We start from the raw sequence: 23922 nt of genomic DNA on the forward strand, positions 1-23922 counted from the left end.
TATCCATCTAGACAGTGTCTGTTTAGAGTCGGCCAGACCTTTGGTGCGCCCCCCAAACTACACGAAAAGCTGCTCAGCGCGTCTGAACACGGCAGCGCGCGTAGTGTACAATCTCAGAGCCCGCACCGGGCAGAGGAGATTGGCGTCGCGCTCACTATCGGATGAAGGCAGAGCCGATAGGGAAATAATCTGAGCCCTGAACGGGGTACCAATCGCCTTCGGGACATAGCCATGTCTAGGTTTGAGAATGACAACAGAATCATTCGGACCAAACTCGAGACACGCGGCGCTGGATGAGAGCGCGTGAAGATCCCCCACGCGTTTTACTGAGGACAGAGCCGTCAGAAAAACGGTTTTGAGCGAGAGGTATTTTAGGTCCACAGACTCGAGCGGTTCGAACGGGGGTGCTTTCATAGCTTCGAGAACTATAGAAAGATCCCAGATAGGAACCAAAGGGGGGCGCGGAGGGTTCATCCTCTTAGCTCCCCTGAGGAAGCAGATGACTAACTCGTCTTTGCCCAGGGACTGAGCGCGTCGGGGTTCAGAGAACGCCGCGACGGCTGCCACGTAAACCTTGAGAGTGGAGGGGGACCTGCCCTTGTCCAGCATCTCTTGAAGGAAAACAAGCAAAGACGGCACCTCGCATGACCGTGGCTCCAGATGTTTGTCGGTGCACCATTTTGAGAACACAGACCATTTAGACGCATAGAGCCTTCTCGTGGAAGGTGCTCTAGCCTGTATGATAGTGTTTCTTACTCCTTCTGGCAAATCAACGAATAGTCGTTGATCACCCATGCATGTAGCGCCCAGCGCCGTGGATGGGGGTGCCAGATCGTGCCGCGAGCCTGAGAGAGGAGATCTGCTCTGACTGGGATGGGCCACGGGGCTGTCTGCGACAGCTGAGTGAGCTCCGGAACCCAATTCTGACTCTCCCAACGCGGGGCTATGAGGAGCACCGAGTGGCGTGTGTCCCTGATCCTCTGAATTACCTGTGGTAGCAGAGCGATCGGAGGGAATGCATAGAGCGGGCGGCGAGGCCATTCCTGGGCTAGCGCGTCCTCGCTCCTTGAGAAAAATATTGGGCAGTGAGCGTTCTCTTCTGACGCGAAGAGGTCCACCTCTGCTCTGCCGAATAGCCGCCACAGTATTTGGACCGTTTGTGTGTTCAGGGACCATTCTCCTGAGGAGATGAGGTTCCTGGACAGAATGTCTGGGCCGTCGTTCAGATGGCCCGGCACATGCGTCGCTCTGAGCAAGAGCAGGCGGCTCTGAGACCAAACTAAAATGCGGTGTGTCAGTAGGAAGAGATTCCTGGACCTGACACCGCCCTGACGGTTGAGATAGGAGACCACAGCCATGTTGTCCGAACGGATCAGGACGTGGTGTCCCCGAATGAGCGGGAGGAAGCGCGAAAGCGCGTTCTCGACCGCAAGCATTTCCAGACAGTTTATGTGTAAGGGGCTTTCCTGTGTCGACCAATGGCCGAAGGCCGGTGAGCCCTCGCAGACTGCACCCCAACCCGTGTTGGATGCATCTGTCGAGATGACTTTTCGGCGAGAAAAGGTCCCCATCGTGACGCCCTGTCGAAACCATTCTGCTACTGTCCATGGCTGCAGCGCCGTGAGACATGTCTGCGTAACTCTGATCAGCTGGCGGCCCGTGTTCCACGCGCGGTGGGGTACACGGCTGTTTAACCAAAGCTGAAGCGGACGCATGTGCAGAAGGCCCAGCTGAAGCACAGCGGAGGCTGAGGCCATGTAACCCAGCATCCTCTGAAAAGTTTTCAGAGGTGAGCGGGTGCCCATCTGAAACGAGGCGGCCAGTCGCTGTACACTGCGCGCGCGCTGTGTAGACAGGCGAGCCGTCATCGTGACCGAGTTCAAATCTATTCCTAGAAAGGAAATCGATTGACTGGGTTGAAGGGAGCTCTTTGTCCAGTTGACAGAGAGGCCCAGCGTTTTCAGATGGTCGAGGAGAACTGCGCGGTGCGACAAAAGCTCCGTCTGTGATTGGGCCAAAATCAGCCAGTCGTCCAGATAATTCAATATGCGCAGCCCCTGGCTCCGCAGGGGGGCGAGCGCCATATCCATGCACTTCGTAAATGTGCGGGGCGCCAGAGATAAGCCGAACGGGAGAACGGCGTATTGATAAACATGACCCTCGAAGGCGAAACGTAAGAATGGCCTGTGACGGGGATTTATCTGGATCTGAAAATAGGCGTCTTTCAGGTCTAGAGAGATGAACCAGTCCCCCTGGCGCACCTGCGCGAGGAGTTTCCTGGTAGTGAGCATCTTGAACGGTCTTTTCATGAGCACTTTGTTCAAAGACCTGAGATCTAAAATCGGTCTGAGGCCGCCGTCTTTCTTGGGAACCAGAAAATAACGGCCGTAAAACCCCGACTCGGTCATAGATGGTGGGACTCTCTCTATGGCGCCCTTTTGCAACAGCGTCGCAATTTCTGAGCGGAGCGTGCCGGCGGCCAGCGGGCTGACAGTAGATTCGAGCCGCGCGCGCGCACGAGGCGGGCGGCGGCGAAACTGTAGCAGATAGCCGTCCTTTATAATGCTTAGCACCCACGGGGAAATGCCTGGAATGGCTTCCCACGCTTTGGAGCATGCGGCTAGTGGCCGAATGGCTATATCGCCCTGATTGCTGCACATAGCGGGCTGGACACAGTGTGTGGGCGCGCTTTGAATGTGTGTGGCAACGGGATTTGCACTCAGAGAGGAGTCTATGGGCCGTGAAACAGAGCGAGCAGAGAGGGGACACGCGCACGAGCTCGTGGGCGTGTTTATGTTCTCTGATATTAGAGCGGGCTGTGCCCGTTTCATGTGATGGGGCTCTGATAGAGACACGGGGTATGTTATGCTTGTGTGTATGGGTGAGCACATGATTGTGGGCACATTTTCTCCACAACTGGCAAATTTTCTCTTTTTGAGATTTCTCTGGGTAGCCGTAAAAACGGCTTTTTGTCGCTCGCAAGCGGGCTGGGACACCGGCTTGTTTGTGGCGGTCAACACTACAGCAGTCGGCGAAATAACGGGGACTGACAGAGGGCGAAGCTTTGACGGCGGTCCGGCCGCAGCGGGAGAGCACCGTCGTTTTCTTGACTTTGCTAGGCAGACTTCTGATGATCAGGCTTCAGCGTGATCTTAGGTCGCGGGCCTCGTGGGGGCGGCGGTCTGCGGCGGCTGTCAGAGCGAGAGCGAGGGCGGCCGCCCTGTCTGCGCTGGGCTGTTTGAGTCTGCGGAGGGGGGCGCTGTGGTGGAGCTCTGGCAGGAGGCTCGCGAGAGCGGCCCGCGGAAGAGCTAGCGCGGCGGGGCAGAAACAAATTCATCGCCTGAGTAGCTTTCTGGACCTCAGAAAAGCGATCGACGATTCCCGTGACAGCAGATCCAAAAAGGCCCGTCGGGGAGAGGGGCGCGTTAAGAAACGCGGCGCGCTCAGAATCTCCCATGTCGGCGAGCGTGAGCCATAAGTGTCTCTCGGCAACACAAAGGCTGGCCATGCATCTCCCCAGAGCTTGTGCGGCGGCTTTAGTGGCGCGAAGGGCGAGGTCCGTAGCACTTCTCAGATCCGTGACAGCGGGGGAGGGGTTTCTACCGCCTTCGGCCCACTCACGGAGAATATCGCTCTGTAATACTTGGAGGACAGACATCGAATGTAGCGCTGCGGCGGCCTGACCGGCGGCGGCGTAGGCGCGAGCATGAAAGCTCGAGGTCGCTCTGCAAGCTTTCGAAGGAAGCGTGGGGGAAGAGCGCCATCTAGCAGAGGGCGGGCAGAGGTGTACGGCGACCAAGTCCTCGACGGGCGGCATGGCTGAGTAGCCTTTCTCGGCGGCTCCGTCCACCGAGCGCAGCGAGGCGGATATATCAGAGCGGTTTCTAGCCGAGAGCGGGGCATTCCAGGACTTCGTCAGCTCTGCGTGAAGTTCAGGCAGGAATGGAGCGGCCCGGTTGCACGCGGGGGTCGAGCGCCGATGAAAAAAGCTGCCGTCCATCCGGTTCGGGGCCTGCTCGGGTGGAGGAGACCACTCGAGACCGAGGCGTTCGACGGCCTGTGAGAGGAGGCGCATTAGTTCCTCCTCTATCCCGGCGCGGATCCCCGCCGATTCTCTCGTGGAACCGAGAGATGACCATTCTTCACTGTCAGAAGCGAGCAGTGAACAGGAGTCCTTCTCCTCCGCGGCGTCATCGGAAGCGACAGAGCGGCCACTCGGCGGCAACTGTATGTCCGGCAGGGGCGGGGAGGGAGAGCGGGAAGCGGGAAGCGGGAGGCGGCGGCGGCGGCCCGCATTGTTCCGCTGGGGGCTCCGGCGGCCTCTGGGAGCGGCGTTTTTTCTTACGCGGCGAAGAGGAAGGCGGCGCGGGAGCGGATTTTGCTGCCAGAAGTCGTGCCCGCAGGGACGACAACGGCAGGCTCTCACAGAAGTCGCATCCTCCATCCGCGAGGGCGAGTTCTGCGTGCTCGAGTCCCAGGCAGAGAGCGCAGATGACATGGCGGTCTCCGTCCTCGAGACGAGCGCGGCAAGAGCCGCAGGAAAAACGAGACATCTTTAAAAAGACGCTCGGCTCTTTTAGATATAATAGAGAAGGATACAGTCGTCGGATGGCGCTAGCTTGCAGGGCGGCTGAAGGTGGCGAAGACGGCCGGCTTCTTCAGGGTCCGGGAGCTCGGTAGAGTGATGCCTTCTCGACGGCGACGGCTTTTCTCAGGACAGCAGAAGCGTGCAGCTTGCTGAAGATGAAATGAATCAACATATAAGCCTGGGAGAGACTGTTATATACACCATGGCCACGCCCATTCTGGCGGGCCATGACGCAATGAGCGCGCGGGCGCCTCTCATTGGAAGCGGGTTCAGCCCCGCTCTCCCATAGGCTTAAGCAGTTCTCTCTGAGCGAACCAATGAGCTGCTAGCTAGCCTGCTTTAGGTCTGCCGCAGAGGAACTGCGTTGTGTATGGATACAAATTATGAAATAGTTTTTGGCTTCAATATCTCAGCAAAGATGAATCTTTCGCAATACGAGAGAACCTCTCGTAAGAGAACTCACCTATGTAGATTTTTTCAGATCAGACATTTTGTGCAAAAATTTCCCAAATTGTCCCCCAGAATACGAATTGGACAACTTTTTCAATCTTAAACCCATCGATAAACATCTTATCTCAGTCATTTATAACCTAATTAATACTTTGATTCCTGATTCGTCAAAGCGTTTGAAGGAGACTTGGGAACAAGACCTTTCTATTCTCATTTCGGATGACCAATGGTTATATATCTTAAATAGGGTACACTCTTCATCAATCTGCACCAGGTACGGTCTGATACAATGCAAAGGTGATTTATAGAGCGTATATGACAAATGTAAAATTATCTTTTTTTTCAGACAAGGATTATGCTTGTATTGGGTGTAGACAAGCTCTGGCAGATCACGTACAACTGTTCTGGTCATGCCCTCGATGGTTAACCTTTTGGTCCAATGTATTTGATACACTGGGAAAAGCACTTAATATTGAACTCAGCCGCAATCCATTGCCGGATTTTTTTCATTGATGGTCGCTTTTACCACTCTATTAGCCAGAAGGAAGATTCTCCTTAAATGGAGGTGTGCTGTTCTACTTCCCCTATACTCACAATAGATGGATACAGTACTTTTGTTCTAGTGATAATTTATGTTGTCCTGAAAGAAAGAAAAAACAAGAAAAAAATGATTAAAAAAATGTTATTTGATTAAAAAAAAATGATGCAATGCTTTGTTGTTGTATAGTGATATGAACTGTTATATACTTGATTTATGATGGTTACAAAATATATAAAATTACCTTTTATGAATGTATTTGAATAGAGCTGCAATAAAAAGTCTTTTAGATGACTAAATTGGATTAAACCGTAAAACAGAATTGGTAACGCTTTATTTTACGACCCGCAAACAACAGCGTAAGTAAACCGAAAATACAGTGTACGTTTCTGTAATTATAGGGTACTTCCGTGTAGGTATAGGGCAACAATATGTTAAGTTTGGGGTATTAAAAGGGTAACAAGCAGATAGTATACAAACTGCAAATAACTTTGTAAGTAAACTGAAATTACGGTGTACGTTTGTCACGGGTTATGGTGCAGGATGAAGAAGAGGCTGAGACAGAAATCTCCAATTCCAACATTTACTAAGATCTCCCAAAACAACAAACAGGTACAGGCAGGTTGACAGGCAAAAGGTAACTCTCACATAAACACGTAACATGTTCAACGACCGACAAGGACAGACTGAACAGAAGCAACCTAAATACAAGCATGAATCAGACATAACAAGGTGAAAACAGGTGACACTGATGATGATAACGAGGGACAGGCTGGTAAGTGAGGGAGTGAATACAGGTGTGGAGACGAGGAGGATTCTGGGAAGTGTAGTGAAGATGACTAAGACAGACAGGTGCAGACGAAGACTGTGACAGAACGCCCCCCTTCAACAAGGCGCGATCTCGCGCCGTAGAACATCAATGGGGTGGGGGGGCGGGCGCCCTGAAGGCTGGCCAGGGCGTGGCCAAACTGGGACGGGAAGCCTCCAGGGCGGATCAGGAAGTGCAGGCGGCCAGGGCGGGGCAGGACGTGCAGGCGGCCAGGGCGGAGCAGGACGTGAAGGCGGCCAGGACGGAGCAGGACGTGGCCAGGGCGGAGCAGGACATGGGCGTGGCCAGGGCGGTGGAGACCCTTCGGGCGGCCATGGCGGTGCGGACCCTTCGGGCGGCCATGGCGGTGCGGATCCTTCGGGCGGCCATGGCGGTGCGGACCCTTCGGGCGGCCATGGCGGTGCGGACCCTTCGGGCGGCCATGGCGGTGCGGACCCTTCGGGCGGCCATGGCGGTGCGGACCCTTCGGGCGGCCATGGCGATGGAGGCCCTTCGGGCGGCCATGGCGGTGCGGACCCTTCGGGTGGCCATGGCGGTGCGGACCCTTCGGGTGGCCATGGCGATGGAGGCCCTTCGGGCGGCCATGGCGGTGCGGACCCTTCGGGTGGCCATGGCGAAGCCCTATGGCCCCCCCCAAAAAATTGAATGGGGAGAGTGACAGAGTCATTACTAGTCTCTGGGCTGGACGGAACCAGCGGTGAAGGGGTCTCTGGGCTGGACGGAACCAGCGGTGAAGGGGTCTCTGGGCTGGACGGAACCAGCGGTGAAGGGGTCTCTGGGCTGGACGGAACCAGCGGTGAAGGGGTCTCTGGGCTGGACGGGACCAGCGGCGAAGGGGTCTCTGGGCTGGACGGGACCAGCGGCGAAGGAAGCTCAGGGCTGGACTGGACCAGCGGCGAAGGAAGCTCAGGGCTGGACGGGACCAGCGGCGAAGGAAGCTCAGGGCTGGACGGGACCAGCGGCGAAGGAAGCTCAGGGCTGGACGGGACCAGCGGCGAAGGAAGCTCAGGGCTGGACGGAACCAGCGGCGAAGGAAGCTCAGGGCTGGGTTCATGGGCTGTAATGCATGTGTGTGCTGCCCACACACACAAAACAGCCATGGATCCCACAAGGAGCACTGCGTCCTCCAGAGCTGGCTGGACGGTCTCTGGCTGGACGGTCTCTGGCTGGACGGTCTCTGGCTGGACGGTCTCTGGCTGGACGGTCTCTGGCTGGACGGTCTCTGGCTGGACGGTCTCTGGCGCAGGACCGTGGAGGATGTGAAGCTCTGGCTGGACGGTCTCAGGCTCTGGCGGGCAGGCGACGGGCTCTGTGCTGGATGGGACCAGTGGTGAAGAAGGCTTTGAGCTGGGCAGGACCAGCAGTGAAGGCTTTGAGCTGGGCAGGACCAGCTGTGAAGAGGGCTCTGGCACAGGATCAGCGGGCTCTGGCGCAGGATCAGCGGGCTCTGGCGCAGGATCAGCGGGCTCTGGCGCAGGATCAGCGGGCTCTAGCGCAGGATCAGCGGGCTCTGGCTCGAAGACTGGCTCTGCAGGCGTGACATGAAGATCTGGGCTGGGTCGGACCAGCGGCGAGGGCTCTGGGCTAGACGGGCACGGTGGCGGATGGAGCCCTGGACTGGACATAATCAACCCAGGGTTGAAAAGAGGCCAGAATGTAGAGTGGTGTCGGGCTTCTACACGACCACCTCCTCTACTGCGGCCTCCACGGGTCCCGCGAAATATGGCCAACCGGGTCCCCGCAAATGGAAGTCCTCTCTCCCGCTCGGTCATCTTCAGTTTTTTAAGGGTCGGTCGTTCTGTCACGGGTTATGGTGCAGGATGAAGAAGAGGCTGAGACAGAAATCTCCAATTCCAACATTTACTAAGATCTCCCAAAACAACAAACAGGTACAGGCAGGTTGACAGGCAAAAGGTAACTCTCACATAAACACGTAACATGTTCAACGACCGACAAGGACAGACTGAACAGAAGCAACCTAAATACAAGCATGAATCAGACATAACAAGGTGAAAACAGGTGACACTGATGATGATAACGAGGGACAGGCTGGTAAGTGAGGGAGTGAATACAGGTGTGGAGACGAGGAGGATTCTGGGAAGTGTAGTGAAGATGACTAAGACAGACAGGTGCAGACGAAGACTGTGGCAACGTTTCTGTAAATATAGTGTACCTCCGTGTAGGTATAAGGTAATAAAGGGGTAACAACCTATGCAAGCAAATTATTTATAATGTAATTATTTTAACAGGTACCTATTATGTTAATATATTCCAGGCAAAAATTGTACGTCTGTTGTGTATAAAAGTTATCAAATTTCTGGCAAAATATGTTCTTGTGCAATTTTACATTTAACTTTGGCATCTGTGGGTTGATTTAACATTATTTAATCTAGTAAGAAAAGCCAATAAATTCATTTTTTATCATACTGTGCTTACATACAGCCATACACGTTTTATTTTCAACCCACAGATGTCAAAATTACCCTGTAAAATTGCACAAGAACATATTTTGCCAGAAATGTGATGATAGGCTAACTTATATACAACAGACGTACAATTTTTGCCTGGAATATATTAACATAATAGGTACCTGTTAGTTTTAAAATAATTACATTATAAATAATTTGCTTGTATATATGCTTGTTACCCCTTTATTAGCCAACCCAAAACTTAACATATTGTTCCCTTATACCTACACAGAGGTACACTATAATTACAGAAACGTACACCGTAATTTTGATTTACTTACAAAGTTATTTACAGGTTGTATATCTGCTTGTTACCCCTTTATTACCCAAAACTTAACATATTGTTCCCTTATACCTACGCAGAAGTACGCTATAATTACAGAAACGTACACTGTAATTTCGGTGTACTTACGCAGTTGTTTGCGGGTCGTAAAATAAAGTGTTACCACAGAATTTTGGAAGGGGGGCGGTATTTCAAATAAATACAATTTCAAAAAGTCAAAACAAATGTATTTGTATAGCGCTGTTCACAATATTGTTTCAAATAAGCCTTACAGAAAACCAAGATGTTAATGTTTATATCTTAATATCTATGCATTTAGCAGATTAAAGCTGGGTGATGATATTGTTTAAAGTTTGTGAAGATTCAAGCAATCAGCAATACTACCGCAATCAAAGGAGAGCCTAGAAACATCCAACCCTATGCTTATTAGCCTGTTCTAAGCTCTATTGTTTCCTAAGTGATATTGTCAAACAGTAATTACACCATAGAGACATAAGCACCTATGGGTTTTCTTTGTTTGTTAAGAGAAAGAAGATGGAGGACGTACAATAATCTTACAGAATGCGTTTCCAAAAGTGTTACCCGAGAAGGGCTGCTTTAGCATTTAGTCTCAGTGATTTGTACCATTTTCTTTAAAAGATGGATGAATATTGACAACGTCATAAAATATTTAGAGCATGTGAGGTTGTGGGATTTCCTGAGATGAGAATTCAAAATTCAGTTTCCTGAAACATTCAATCCTTTTTCACTCATGGAAAGCACATGACAATAGATTCATCATCAAGGAATAGTTCTCACAGATAACTTCATAGCACAATTGCAGGATTAAAAAAAAATATATGCTGATGATGGGGTAAATATTTTACTGCATTAAAGGGTTAGTTCGCCCAAAAACTAAAATTCTGTCATCAATCACTCACCCTCATGTCGTTCCAACCCCGTAAGACCATCGTTCATCTTCGGAACACAAATGAAGATATTTTTGATGAAATTAGAGAGCTTTCTGACCCCTCCATAGACAGCAACAAAAAGTATTATTGTCGCTTCAATACATTAAGGTTGAACCACTGTAGTCACATGGACTATTTTAACAATGTCTTTACCTTTCTGGGCCTTGAAGGTGGTAGCTGTCTATCAGAAAGCTCTCTGATTTCATCAAAAATATCTTCATTTGTGTTCCGAAGATGAACGAAGGTCTTATGGGTTTGGAATGACATGAGGGTGAGTAATTAATGACTGAAATTTCTTTTTGGGGTTAACTCACCCTTTAACTGTATAGACAATATCTGAAATATAATTGTATATCAACCTACTTTCTGTCTTCCAGGCTTTTAATAAGATGCATCATTGCATTTTCACACATATAACATGTGACAGTATGTGCAGATGGATGTGCTGTGTTTTGAACCGATTTGCTCTCTAGGGTATCTCAAGATTTGCCAAGACTTCGGTGCTGTTGAAAGGGAGTTGGAGTGTCTCCAAAGAAGCACCTTGACGAACAGGTGCCAAGATAAGGTTTAATTTATAAAACTTTTTTTTTTTTTAAAGCATTGTGTCTAAACTACAAGGGAAATAAATGTTTAGGTTCCGTTACTGTTTTTTTTTTTAAGAAGTTGCAGAGTTAAATAACATCCATCCATCCATCTTATCTGTCTGTCTATCTGTCTGTAAGTTGCTACATAAGGACTACAACAACTTCCACAAAGATCTAATCTTATATATATATAGATATAGAAACACTTTTTGTTATACTGTTTGAAACTCTCTTCACATCCTGATAGCAATCAATAATAGAAGTGGTCTTAAATATTAAAACATGTACATATATCTTCTGTGAAAGTGTCAGGACCAAAAAATGTTCGTCCAATCAATGCATTCGGTCCGAAAGCAATGATACGGTCTCCTACTTGCCTGTCAACATATCCAAACCTTTTGTGATTGATGAAAGATACCCTAGAGAGCAACTCTGCTGACGCAGACATCACACGTCATCAGCGCGTTCCGTAAGGCTTTGCAGAGTTGTACACAGACAGTCACCGAGCGCCAAAATCAAACAACAGCCGCCTTTTACGGTTCCTCCTGAACCAAAACAACGAGCTCATGCTGCGTTCACGCCATGCCATAACAATAATTACCGCATGGCAACCACTGACGTTCTACCAAGAGCTGTTCACTTCCTCAGACTGGGATTTATGCGTTTCAACACTATCAACGACAAAATGAATCTGCAGCAGTTAGGTGGTACAAGTCAGCGCTCTGTAAGTTGTTTACATTCATTGTTATTATAAAGTTATGTGCTTTTTTTTTAGACATGAGGTAATTTAATGCTGTCTCTCATCTCGTGACACTTTGCAGACTCTGCTATGTGCGTTCATGTGTTTTGAAGGAGGCGTGGCTTTGGAGACGCTCTGAAGGGAGGGTGGGATCTCATGCTTTCAAAGCTAGCTTGCTATTGCTAGCATTCGAAATTGCCTACCCTACCTTTAATTGATAAGTTTATGTTCTTGAAGAATCAAACAACCAGTGTATTCCTTATCTAAACAACTTGCATTAAAAAAAAAATCAGCATTACATTCCAGAGGTTATACCCGAGATGAAATAGCCTGCCTGGTTGGCCGATATTTTGACGTCATTATTGAATACGAGTAGTACAGCCTCCTAATTCGATTACTCCCACTCCAACTTCCTGGTTCAATGAGAAGTCTCTTAACACAGAGGAGAAAACCGAACTTGTCAAACCTTTAAGAACCTACAATCAACCTATGTTTCATTCTGTAAAGAAACAATAGCTTGAAATTGTAATGCTTGACTGAAAACACATGGCATAGAGAAGAGGAAATCATATAGGCAAATTACTCTAACGGCCTCTTAACCACACCACTGCATACCGTACAGGCATCTGAGGCCTGAGCCAATGAAAACATAGAACCCAGCAAGGACACTTATAGCTCAGGGAACCGAAGATCAGTCCATGCTCACTAGTTACTCACAGCAGACTGAGCATATAGAATAATCTGGCAGATGTAAGAACTGCTATAGTGTGAGATGAAGAAGCTATGTATTTCCATAAAGGTGATTACATAGGCTACATAAAGAGCATCAACAAAACATCATTTTAAAGCACAACAAAACCAGCATTTTACACAAAAGAAATTCCAAATCCAATCCCATTATTGACACTGAAATAGACTGTGAGCATGCATTCTATTTAGAAATAGGACATCATCATGGGTAATCAACAGTGAACTGTATTAGTTAATCAATAGCATATGAGTGGCACAAATCCAAATACAATCCCTAGGCATGACGCTGTATTATGCAGTAACACAACAAACTGCACAGTCACAGCAGTTATCACAGAAACATCACTTACAAATCCCTGCAGAGAGGATCTGCAAGGCCATTATTCCTTATCCGAAGCATCCAGCTAAAATCTTCAGCCATAAACACACTCAGCTGTAGTAAGGCCAGGCTTGATGAAAGAAACCAGGGCTATAATTTCTCAGCTCCCTTCCCTTTCACTGCCATCTTCCCTTCTCATCTCCAACAGTCAATACAAGGGGCCCTGTACGCAGCTCTGTGACTGAACCCATTATGACCTCATGGTTTACCATTGGGCGAGAGCTATTCTCAGTGGGATCTGATTGGTTGGTGAGGTGGTTGGGGGCAGGGCTGATCAGATGGTGGTGATCTGAGCACCAGAGACATGGACCAAGATGACTTGCATGGATGCTTTCAAGGAAAAGGCAGTAGTATCATGTGCGTAGGTCTTGTGTGAATGCTTAATTTGAAGATAATGAATGAATGAATGAATAATTCATTCATTCATTCCATTCATTCTGGGAAGAAAACAGAAAAAAACAGAAATATTTAAAGGAATCTCATATATTCATGCTCAAATTTATAATTATATATAATTTATAAATAAGTTTGGTATTTAACATGGTTCCAGATGCTGAACAAATTGTTGTTCTGCAATTATATCACATTAAATTAGATCATGTAGATCAGCTAATAAACCGATACATACATAAATAATGCTATTACTCATTTAATTGATAGTTATTACACTGACATGAATATGCTTATAATTTGGCCCCACCACTTTAGAAGGTAATCTATCACCATTTTGCATCAATTAAATGTATCTATATCACATTAGCAATGCCATACAGAAGGACATTCTCACCACAAAACTACAATACACTGCAAAAATGCCAATAAAACATATCAATACACTGAACTTATTCAGGGAATAAGATAAGAAGGCATGATATTCCATTCTAAGCACAATTCCAAGAAAACTCCTTGGAGGACAATTATATGGCCTGTTTACGTTGAGTAAACAAGCTAGAATTAGCCCACACTGAGCTAACTGCAGGGTGCTATGTAAACAGCAGGCAGGGTCATTTACATAATGCAATTTCATGCATAAACTGTCCAGTAACCCTTTCAGTAAATATATCAGCATTTTCTCTCTGCCTTAAGGAAGACTCTGGAAAACGGGAGATACTAGAGTATATATGATTGAGATATTTGATGATGTAATGCATGAAGTCAGCACAGGGTTATTCCTGGCAATCTAACACATCTTGATAAAAGTGGGGTACTAACCATCAGACAATGATATTTTGATTGAATTAGACACTGGAAAGGAACAGTTATGATCCTGCTGAAGAAGTGTTACAAATGAAATGCTATCGGCTCTTGTGTGTTTTTGCAATAAATTACTGCGAATACACTTTTATATGCCTGATATGTGTTTTATATTTTTGAGAAGTGTTTAGATAGGAAGTGTTTAGGGGTAGGGTTAAGTGTTCAAGCATATCTATGCAAAATATAAATATATATATAAAAAAAATTATACATTTACAAATGCAATCAATTGAACAAATTTGTTTAATTTTAAATCGTAATATTTTGTTGTACTGTAAAATAAGAATTCTAAAATAGAGAAATAATGTTATCTAATAGTAAAACACTAACACTGTAAAATTACTAATATTTACTTCTTAATATCTATTTATTTTCAACCATTAAAACATTGAGCTTTTATTTTGACAGGTTACTGGCAAATGCTGCTCATTTCAGAGTGAAACTTGGCACTTTGCATGCAGACAGCTTGCGGTTCGGTGATGCACTGGATTATGGAGTGCACACTTGTGGAATGGATGAGCAGTACCACCCTTGAGCCGGTAGCACATATATTTTTTGATTAAACAGCAATTCTACAGCTGTGAATATTTTACCATAAGGCTTATGAACCATTATAACTTAGCACCCTTAACCACAGCAAAATCAATATAATGCAAAGCATCATCACAGCTTTTTTATTGAATCTTGAGGTTTAATCTGTTTTGTTTTGTTTTGTCACCTCTATTGATAATTGCCAAGAACTGCCACAAAAACATAAATGTGAAATGTTATGCTTATGTTGACACTGTGAAGTGTGAACCCTCTCATTTTGACAAGGAAGTAGAAATTTATTTATGGAAAAATAGTTAATTATTTTTTTAGGATGTAAAAATATATCACACACCTCATCTATTTCCCTTTCTCTAAATACTCTAGAGTTGAGTACTGATTAAAGGTGTTTTCACACTTGAGTCCTCTGTAAAAGAACCAAACTAAGTGGCCTTAGAAGTGAAGCAAGTGAAAATGGACCCAGTCTCTTTACATTCACACTGTCCCTGTCCCTTAAAGAGGGTCCACTTAAGTAGGAATGTGGTCTCATTCCTATTTGTGTTCATACTGTTGCTGCTTGTATCTAGACCAGTTCAGTGTTTAATGGCTGACCATATAGCCTTCAAAATTCGACTGATTAAATGTGAAAGTACCATGGACTCTCCTCACCTGAACCATCCAGGGGAAAAGAATGAACTGAAGGAAACCATTGTTATTTTCTGCTTCAGACTGGTAATTCCCATGATCTAATCGGTTTCATACACTGTTTATTCATTCCCTTCTGACTCTTTCCAAATCTGACAGATCCTAATTTTTAATTAGTCATGGTCGGAAAAGAGTTTGCCTTTAAAAAGATAAATAAACTGAAAGCTTTGTGGTCCAACAATAGTTCTATTAAACAGCATCTGAAAAATATGCTACCAATTGGTTATACCGAAAGCCCTATTTCAGAGGCAACCTGAAAAATAGTCCACTTGGACTGGGTCAGCTATTTATAAATGCTGTTGAGAAGAAGATCTAGCCGGTGTGGCCAAGTGTGCTGGTCAGTTCTTGTTCTTTACACTTTACTGCTCTTTACTGCACATCTAGCTAACAGTTAACAACAAAACCTGCACATTTTACCTTTAACTGAACAGTTGCCCTCACATAAACAGCAAGTACCTTGCTTTTGGCACATTCAACCATTCAGAAATGTTCTAACCTCGCAGAAAACCACAAAAGTATTTTGTATTAACTTCCTTTCCCTTCAAAGTGCTTTATATGTCGAACGAAGTGAACTTCAAAGTTCTTTTAAAACATCAACACATCATTGTATAAAAGACTTAAACCTGCTTGAAAGCTAGTTTGGACAGAAGCTCGCCAGAATGTGTGTGTCCATCTATCTGAAAGAAGTGTTTTAAGATTTTGGGTACTAAAAGAATCCTTGGAGCCTTCAAGTTTACTCTACTGGCCAGCAGCTATGGTGGGACTGATTGGTGGTGATGAGCATGTCGAGGACTTTGGCAGACAGCATAAAGACATCCCCTGGAGATGGCCATTGTGCGAGTGACTCCCTCCGGATCTGAGAACATACCAGATTCCGGCACATCTCGGCATGGGTCTAATACACTTCAATCTCCAATTAGAGAAAGAGCAATCTACTGCTGGGAACAGGGCAGAGCTCACTTTCCTACAATCGGCAAACCTGAAACTTTATTTGCTAGGTTTTATTTTTTAAAAATGTTTCCTCATGTGTTGGTTCCTCATGTTATCAGTTAATGTCTTTAGCAGAAACATTCAAAATACTACATTGTTTCGGATTTGTTCTGTTATTACTGTAGTTTTGAGGTTCAGTAGTCATTAGAGAGTTGATTATGAAAGACACAGCTTGAAATGAATAACAAGCTGGGGTCCCATATGAAATGTGCCGTAGGGGATGAACGTGAGAAACAAAGAAATGTCCTACACCCTCAGTTATTTTTAGACATGCTTATTGAACTGATTTAGATCATTGCCACTCACAAAAATTTCCCATGCACCTTGAGCGTCAATGAAATAAACAGCATCACTCGAATAACCAGCATGGTGAATTCTACACAAACCTCAGCAATTTATTCTTGAAATATTAGAAGTTTTGTATTTTGTTTTGTGTTACATTCAGAATTGACCCACAACATGGCAAGAAAATAATGTCATGCTAGAAAAACTAAAATGATTTAATAAGGCACCAGTGCACAATAAAGGCAGATAACCAGATATATCAACTGTGTCGACTGGCTACAGAAGATATTATCTTGGGACGAGCAAATGTTCAACTAATATTAGACATAACTGGGTCAAGTATAGTTACTTCCCAAATGTGTCATAGAACCTCCTGACTGCCTGATTTAAAAAAAAAAAAAAATCTATTTCCTAATATAAAGATTTGATTTCCAAGAAAGTGTTCAATCTATGCAGAAGTAATACATGAACGTGATTTTTAGTATGGTAAAATAATCTAGTTCAATGATATCATCTTCAGCCTCAATTTAGTTATAAATGAATAGATTAAACCAGCCAAAAGAAAAACGTGGAATCAGCTCAGTAGTGTTGAAAACGCTAGAACAGTCCTCTTAACCGAATCAACCTCAGATAAAAGACGATATTTCGTATTCTTGCAGGTGAACATTGATTTCAAGACTTAATACAAACCAAACCAAAATTTAAACCAAACATGATGCGCAATAACCTCATATAAATGACAAATTAATTACATTCAAAATCATCAAAAACTTAACCAATGCTATAATAGCTAAAAGGATACTCATGATTTGAGGACTTCAAAAACATTATAGGCCAAACTTGAATAAATGAAACAGCTCGGACACAACAGGCACAATATAAGCACCCATAAACCTTGTGGCACAATAACAGAAAAAAAAAAGACTAAAGGTTAATATCAAACATTTAAACCATATATACCCATATTTAAGGTAGGTAGCTTAAGGTAGTCCCAGTCTAAAATACATGTTTGAGCTGTTTTAAATGAAAGCAACTTGCACTGACATATCATACAATGTGTCACTACCATTGTTTTGTCTCAAGATGCAACCCAGTAATGTTTTTTTCTAAAGCACGTTTATAAAAGCTACTTAAATGTCCTAATTGAAATAGGGTCTAATCCTGGCTTAATCAAAGCCCTGTCTGTGAAACCAGGCCTTAATATAGCTCTATTACTTACCTGTGTGACTGGGTAACTCAAGCTTGGGTTCACATTTTGGAAGAGAGCATTCTGAAAATACAGACACAAAGAGTAAGAGAAAGAGGTTAGATAAAGTACACACTCAATCTTTTGACACATTGAAGTTTCAGACTTTTTTGAAGACTTTTTACATCATGAAACATACAGTACTGTCTAGCACAGAACGAAAGAACAATTCACATTGCATAAGTGTGTCAGAGGAAAAGGAATGATCAGAAGTTATAAAACCATAAAGCATAGCTAAATTTAATATTCAAAGTTTGCTTTAAATCTATTTTGATTTGAATAATCTGACTGAAACTATCTTTCCAATCATTTCTGTTATGCAGTATGTCAGGGTTGAGGTAAAGGGTTGAGGCATTAGGCAAGAACTCAAGGACGCAGATTTTAGGCTTTTTATTAACCCCTTAACTGTCACCCCCCTTTTTGAGAATGGATTTGAAAATGCTCTATCTCAACCTAAATGGCTGTAATTCAAGAATGCTTTGGACTAAGACCTAAGTTTGGTCTTGTTTTAAAGAAGACATTTAGCAGATTATTGCTGAAGTTAAAGCACATTTAAACTATTTAAATTTACTGTAAATCAAATGTACAGTACTAAATATTTTTTCTTTTATATAAAATATATATATGTATTTTTTTTTTTTTTACTCTATAATTAAAGCCATATGTTTAACCAAGTTATGTTCCAAATTTGAAGTTGATATCACAAAAATTCAAGTTCCCTTTCGAGGGAACTCGCGATGCGTCACTTGACGCTTTGGGAACGCCCCCAGCGTGAATGCGTCTGAGCATCAATGTCAACTAGTCCAATGGAAAGAATGAGCGTCACAGGCGGGTGACGTCATGACCAGGAAGGCATAAGAGCACATCCGGTGAAACGCGCCATTAGCTTCTGTGTCTCAGCAAGCGATCTGTGTCATTTTGTCTCTGTCTATTTACTGTTGTCTGTTGCGGAAAAGGATGGAAACTAAACAAGTGTACAAACAGTGTGCTTCTCCCTGCCCGCGTTATTTAACGGGTGGGGACACACACGAGCTGTGTGTCATTTGTTTGGGAGTGGAGCATGCGGTCTCAGCCTTCGAGGGGGCTGAGTGCCAGCATTGTGAGATGTTACCGCTTCGCATGCTCCGCTCTCGCCTGTCACTCTTTGATAAAGAGAGTGGGCAGGCTCGCGATCCGCAGGGATCAGGACCCGCGTCTGCTGAGGCAGCGCGGAGAATGCATTCCTGGGGATCGCAAAAGGATCTTTCGGAGGGGTTGGAGACGGGTCCGAGGGCTCTTTCTCCTTCCTTACCCGAGAGATCCAGCGCTCTCCCCCCGGTGTCGGAAGCACGCTCTGCGGTTTCTTCCGCCCGGGGAGAGAGCCCTCCATTACTTCATTGCTCTTCCTCCGAGGAGGTCGATGCGATGAGTTTGGAGAGTGAAAGCACACACATGGGGGAAAGAGATTCACAATTTATTTCCCCAGCATATGATGAGCTGGTGGATGTTATGTCGCGGGCTGTAGATAAATTAAAGATTGAATGGCCATCTGATAAGAGGGGCGCTCGTCCTAAGAGTAAATTAGATGAGCGCTTTTTATCTTCTACTGCTTCATCTCCACCACGAGGGCTTCCATTTTTTCCTGATCTTCACAATGAGATTTCTAAATCATGGAATAAGCCATACTCATCACGTCTTTTCAGCCCTCAAGTTAATATTTATTCAAAAATTAGAGGGCTGAAAGAGTATGGTTATGAGGCGATGCCCCAGGCGGAACCGAATTTAGCTAGCTATCTTTCCCCTGGTCCCGCATCATCTCTGAAAGCCTCGGCTTTGCCCACTAGACTGCTCAAAGCCACGTCGGTGTTAGTGGGCAAAGCTTATACGGCAGCAGGTCAAGCTGGAGCATGTCTGCATAATATGGCAGTGCTTCAGGCTTATCAAGCTGACCTGCTGGGGGATCTGGATAATAGTGAGGGAGTTAGTCATGACGATATTCGAGTAGTGTTGTCAAAAATATCGATATTTCGATAAATATCGATACTGAAAAATCTGAACGGTACCAATACTAATTTCCCTAAGTATCGATACTAGCCGAGCAGTCACTTTCACTTCTCTCAAAAGGCGCGTTGACAAACACCACACGTGACGCACTCGTCTCATTCGCTCTGGTTAAAAAGCAAAAGTGAAGTGAATGGAAAGATGGCGAGGGCGGCGCCCCCGCGACCGGCTTTGGTTGATTGATAAAGAACACCGCGAGCGGGCATGTCGGAGAATAGCGCGGACACGCGTAAAAAACACACCGCGAGCGGGCATGTCGGAGTCGGAGAATAGCGTGGACACGCGCTACACACCGCGAGCGGGCATGTCGGAGAATAGCGCGGACACGAGCTACACACCGCGAGCGGGCATGTCGGAGAATAGCGCGGACACGAGCTAACGTTACACACCGCGAGCGGGCATGTCGGAGAATAGCGCGGACACGCTAACGTTACACACCGCGAGCGGGCATGTCGGAGAATAGCGCGGACACGCGAGCGGGCTGCGGGCACCCAACAGATTGTTTGACTATCAATAATCCCTCACATCACTCATTTTTTAAAAATTATTGTATAGGTGAAAACAGACTTAAGGAACAGGCTCCAGGGGTAGGCTACTATTTAGCAGCATATGCTCAGCATCAGGGGTGTTTGTTGTTTGGACAGACCTGCCCCCCACTGCAAAAAAAAAAATCCTCAAGGAAACACTGTAACTCTTCTCATTTGAACTTTTCTGAAACATTAACCAAGATGGCCTAGTTTTGTTGTTGATAAGAGTCTGTGTTGTCTCGTTTTAATTCTTAAAGTTTACATAATCTGACTGAGGAATCTTAGACAAGTAAATATTGTAACTGTGGTCAAATGTAAATTAACTGGTGCCTATTTAACTTTATTCAAAAATTATTATTTAATTCTGCAATTTTCCTTCATTAGCGATTATCATCAATTTGATTACACAGATATTAATTAAACTAAACAGCTAGACAATGGCATCTCTGAATTCAATATTGACATGCCTTTAACTGAAAATTGAATGTTTAATCTTATTATTATACATTTCTGACTCTCTATCCTCCAATTTGATAGCTGTTAAGTGCTTTTTTGTTACAGTATATATTAATCTTTGATAAAAGTAGGTAATACAAATACATCATGTTAGCTCTGGTCCAATTAAAAAATGTAAACAAATAGAACTCAGGACATTTTTGTTCATGTAAAATATACCTCATTGTCATGTTCTAGACTTGTTATATTTAGCTTTAAATTAAAAAAATACCCCCTTAATATTGTGGCAGTTTTTTCTCTGTGGTATCGAAAATGGTATCGAATATCGATATTTTTCAAGGTATCGTATCGAAGTTAGAAATTCTAGTATCGTGACAACACTATATTCGAGAACTTCGTCGGGCTACCGATCTTTCTCTCAGGGCTACTAAAGAGACCGCCAGAGCAATTGGGCGGTCTATGGCAGCTTTGGTAGCTACTGAGAGACATTTATGGTTGAATCTTTTGGAGATTAAAGAAAAAGATCGTGCTTTTTTGTTAGATGCTCCGCTTGAACCTTCTGGTCTCTTTGGTGACGCAGTCCATGCGGTCGTCGAGAGATTTCAGGAATCAAAAAAGCAAGCGGACGCTTTCAAAAAGTTTATCCCTCGCCGTGTCCAGCCCCCTGGGGCTGCTGGGCGTGAGCAGCCCCAGCCATCTAGCTCATCATATCGTGTCCATCAGAAAGAGAGTGTTGCGTCTCGTGCACCTCCACGTGGAAACTGGAGACAGACGCAACCCTCTCAGCCGAAGTCTTCTAAGTCGAAGCCGGATCTGAGGACCGCTCTTCAGGCGAAGAAGACTTCGGCTCAGAAAAAAAAAAGGTCCTGATGTTCATGCATCAGGCCTGTGAGGACAGCCCCGACCGAAATAGAGCGGTGTACACCTCATCTTACGGTGCCCGTTCCATTTCGGGGTCCTCACGAGCCCGTTCTGCCAACCCTGCCACCCTCGGTGCTTCAGGGCGCAGCGGTCTCCAGCGAGTCGCTGATGCTATGCTGCGGCACAGCATCGGTTTCGCGCCCTCTGAGGGGGGCTTTAGAGCGGCCAGTTCAGGTAGTTCCTGCCATTATGTTTCAGGCTCCGGAATTGGCTGTCTCGATAACACCAGAGACCAGCCTCGAGAGGCTGGTTCCCTTAGTAAATTTTCTGGCAGCGTGGAAGCTTCTGCCGAATATTTCTCGTTGGGTCCTGCAGATTGTAGAGAAAGGATACAGAATCCAGTTTGGTTCTCGTCCTCCTCGTTACAACGGGGTGCTGCCCACAGTGGTGCATCCCGAGCAGGCTCTGGTAATGGAGCAAGAGGTAAAGGCCCTGTTAGCAAAGGAAGCTATAGAACAGGTGTACTCACCCGACAGAGAGTCGGGTTTTTACAGCCGTTATTTCATTGTTCCAAAAAAGGATGGGGGGTTGCGTCCCATTTTAGATCTTCGTCTGTTGAATCGTTCAGTACAGAAACTCAAGTTCAAGATGCTGACACTCAAACAGATCGTGACTCAAATCAGATCCGAGGACTGGTTTGTCACGATAGATCTGAAGGACGCCTACTTCCATATCTCCATCCTCCCTCAGCACAGGAAGTTCCTAAGGTTTTCTTTCGGGGGCAAAGAATACCAATATCGGGTTCTTCCTTTCGGTCTAGCTTTATCACCCCGCACGTTCACGAAATGCGTGGATGCAGCTCTAGCCCCTCTCAGGCTTCAGGGCATACGTATTCTGAACTACATCGACGACTGGCTGATTCTGGCGGAATCAGAGCAGTTGGCGGTTCGGCACCGAGGTGTCGTTCTCGCTCATATGCAGATTTTGGGGTTGAGGCTCAATGCCAAGAAGAGTGTTCTTTCTCCAGTACAGAGAACCACTTTCCTTGGTGTGGTATGGGATTCAGTGACGATGCGGGCCACTCTATCGCCCGTTCGTGTAGCTGCTATCCTGACAGCCACCAAAGAGCTAAAGCTAGGCCAGTCACGCACTGTGAAACAGTTCGAGAGACTGTTGGGTCTCTTGGCGGCAGCGTCCAACGTGATACCTTTTGGCCTGCTGTACATGAGACCTTTACAGTGGTGGCTAAGGACCAGAGGGTTCTCCCCGAGGGGAAACCCACTTCGTATGATCAAGGTCACGCGGCGGTGCCTTCGTGCCTTAATTATATGGAGGAAACATTGGTTCTTAACCCTTTCACACGTAAGTTTAAAATATTCTAACTGACCCCCCAGCGTGAGTTTTTCAAGGCGACCGTTATTTAGAACCTGTCACTTTAATGTTTCCATGGTGACGCGTCATTTCTTGTCACGTGACACAGCGCAATCACAACACAGAGCTGAATGAGTGATGATCTGCTTTTATGTCTTTTTTCCTTTTCTATTCAAAATATTCACAAATGTATTAGCTACAGCATGAAACACTGATATTCCGATTGTCAAATATGTGCAAGTGGATGTGTTTTGTTGTTTAAACATATTTATAACGATCGCGTTAGTTGAGCTGTATGCACGATGGGCGGCGCCATGTTAGTTTGTTTCACAATTCAGAGAATCGGACCTGTTGTTTCTCACGAAATACATGAAAGTAAGTGGCCGGTGAACTAGGAGAAGAATAGGGTAAAATGTAAAGCTACTTACACAATGTGTATCTGATATGAATAAAACGTTTTGTCTTATTATAATGGAAATGATTATTGTTGCCGTTTCCATAGACATCAGTGTCTATTTTACTAATTCAAAATCACTGTTTTGCTAGTACTTATGTGTATTTAAATGTCTGAAACCTAAAATAAACATTATGTGGTTTAAAATACTCAATAGTTGTGATATATGACAGCACTGAGTGCGTCTGTCTCTGGCTCAGCGCCAGCCAACGCGCGAAAGCACGTTTGAATTTAGCAGTTGATCACGTGATGCACTGACCGTTCTAATCACACCGGTGTGATCGTACGCTCCAGGGACCAGCCAAGACTGATCACACCGGTGTGATCGTACGCGTCAAAGGGTTAACCCAGGGTCCGGTATTGGGAGCTCTTTGCCATCGTGTTACGATCTCGACAGATGCTTCCCTCACCGGCTGGGGAGCGGTAATGGAAGGCCGCTCGGTTCAGGGTCTGTGGAAAAATCATCATCTTTCGTGGCACATCAATTGCCTGGAGATGATGGCTGTCTTCAATGCATTGAGACAGTTTCTCCCAGACCTGAGGGGCCATCATGTGCTTGTACGAACAGACAACACATCAGTGGTCTCTTATCTGAACCGTCAGGGGGGTCTGCGGTCGCGTCCGCTTTGCAAACTGGCGCACCAGAT

At 45.6% G+C, this 23922-nt stretch overlaps 1 protein-coding gene across 5 annotated transcripts in view; it reads right to left on the reverse strand.

The window, feature by feature from the left end:
• triob (trio Rho guanine nucleotide exchange factor b) overlaps positions 1 to 23922 on the reverse strand; it is a 182207-nt gene that overhangs the window by 134397 nt on the left and 23888 nt on the right. For all 5 annotated transcript variants that reach the window (XR_008807619.1, XM_056257617.1, XM_056257639.1 and 2 more), the window contains exon 2: positions 17540 to 17590. Coding sequence is in view for 4 of the 5 variants with exons in the window: in XM_056257617.1 (XP_056113592.1) it covers positions 17540 to 17590 (51 nt within the window). In the remaining variant the exon portion in view is untranslated. The remainder of the gene's footprint in view (positions 1 to 17539; positions 17591 to 23922) is intronic.

Source organism: Rhinichthys klamathensis, unplaced genomic scaffold (assembly GCF_029890125.1).
Source record: "Rhinichthys klamathensis goyatoka isolate OS25496 unplaced genomic scaffold, OSU_Roscu_1.1 h1tg000006l_1, whole genome shotgun sequence".
NCBI classification, from domain to species: Eukaryota; Metazoa; Chordata; class Actinopteri; order Cypriniformes; family Leuciscidae; genus Rhinichthys; species Rhinichthys klamathensis.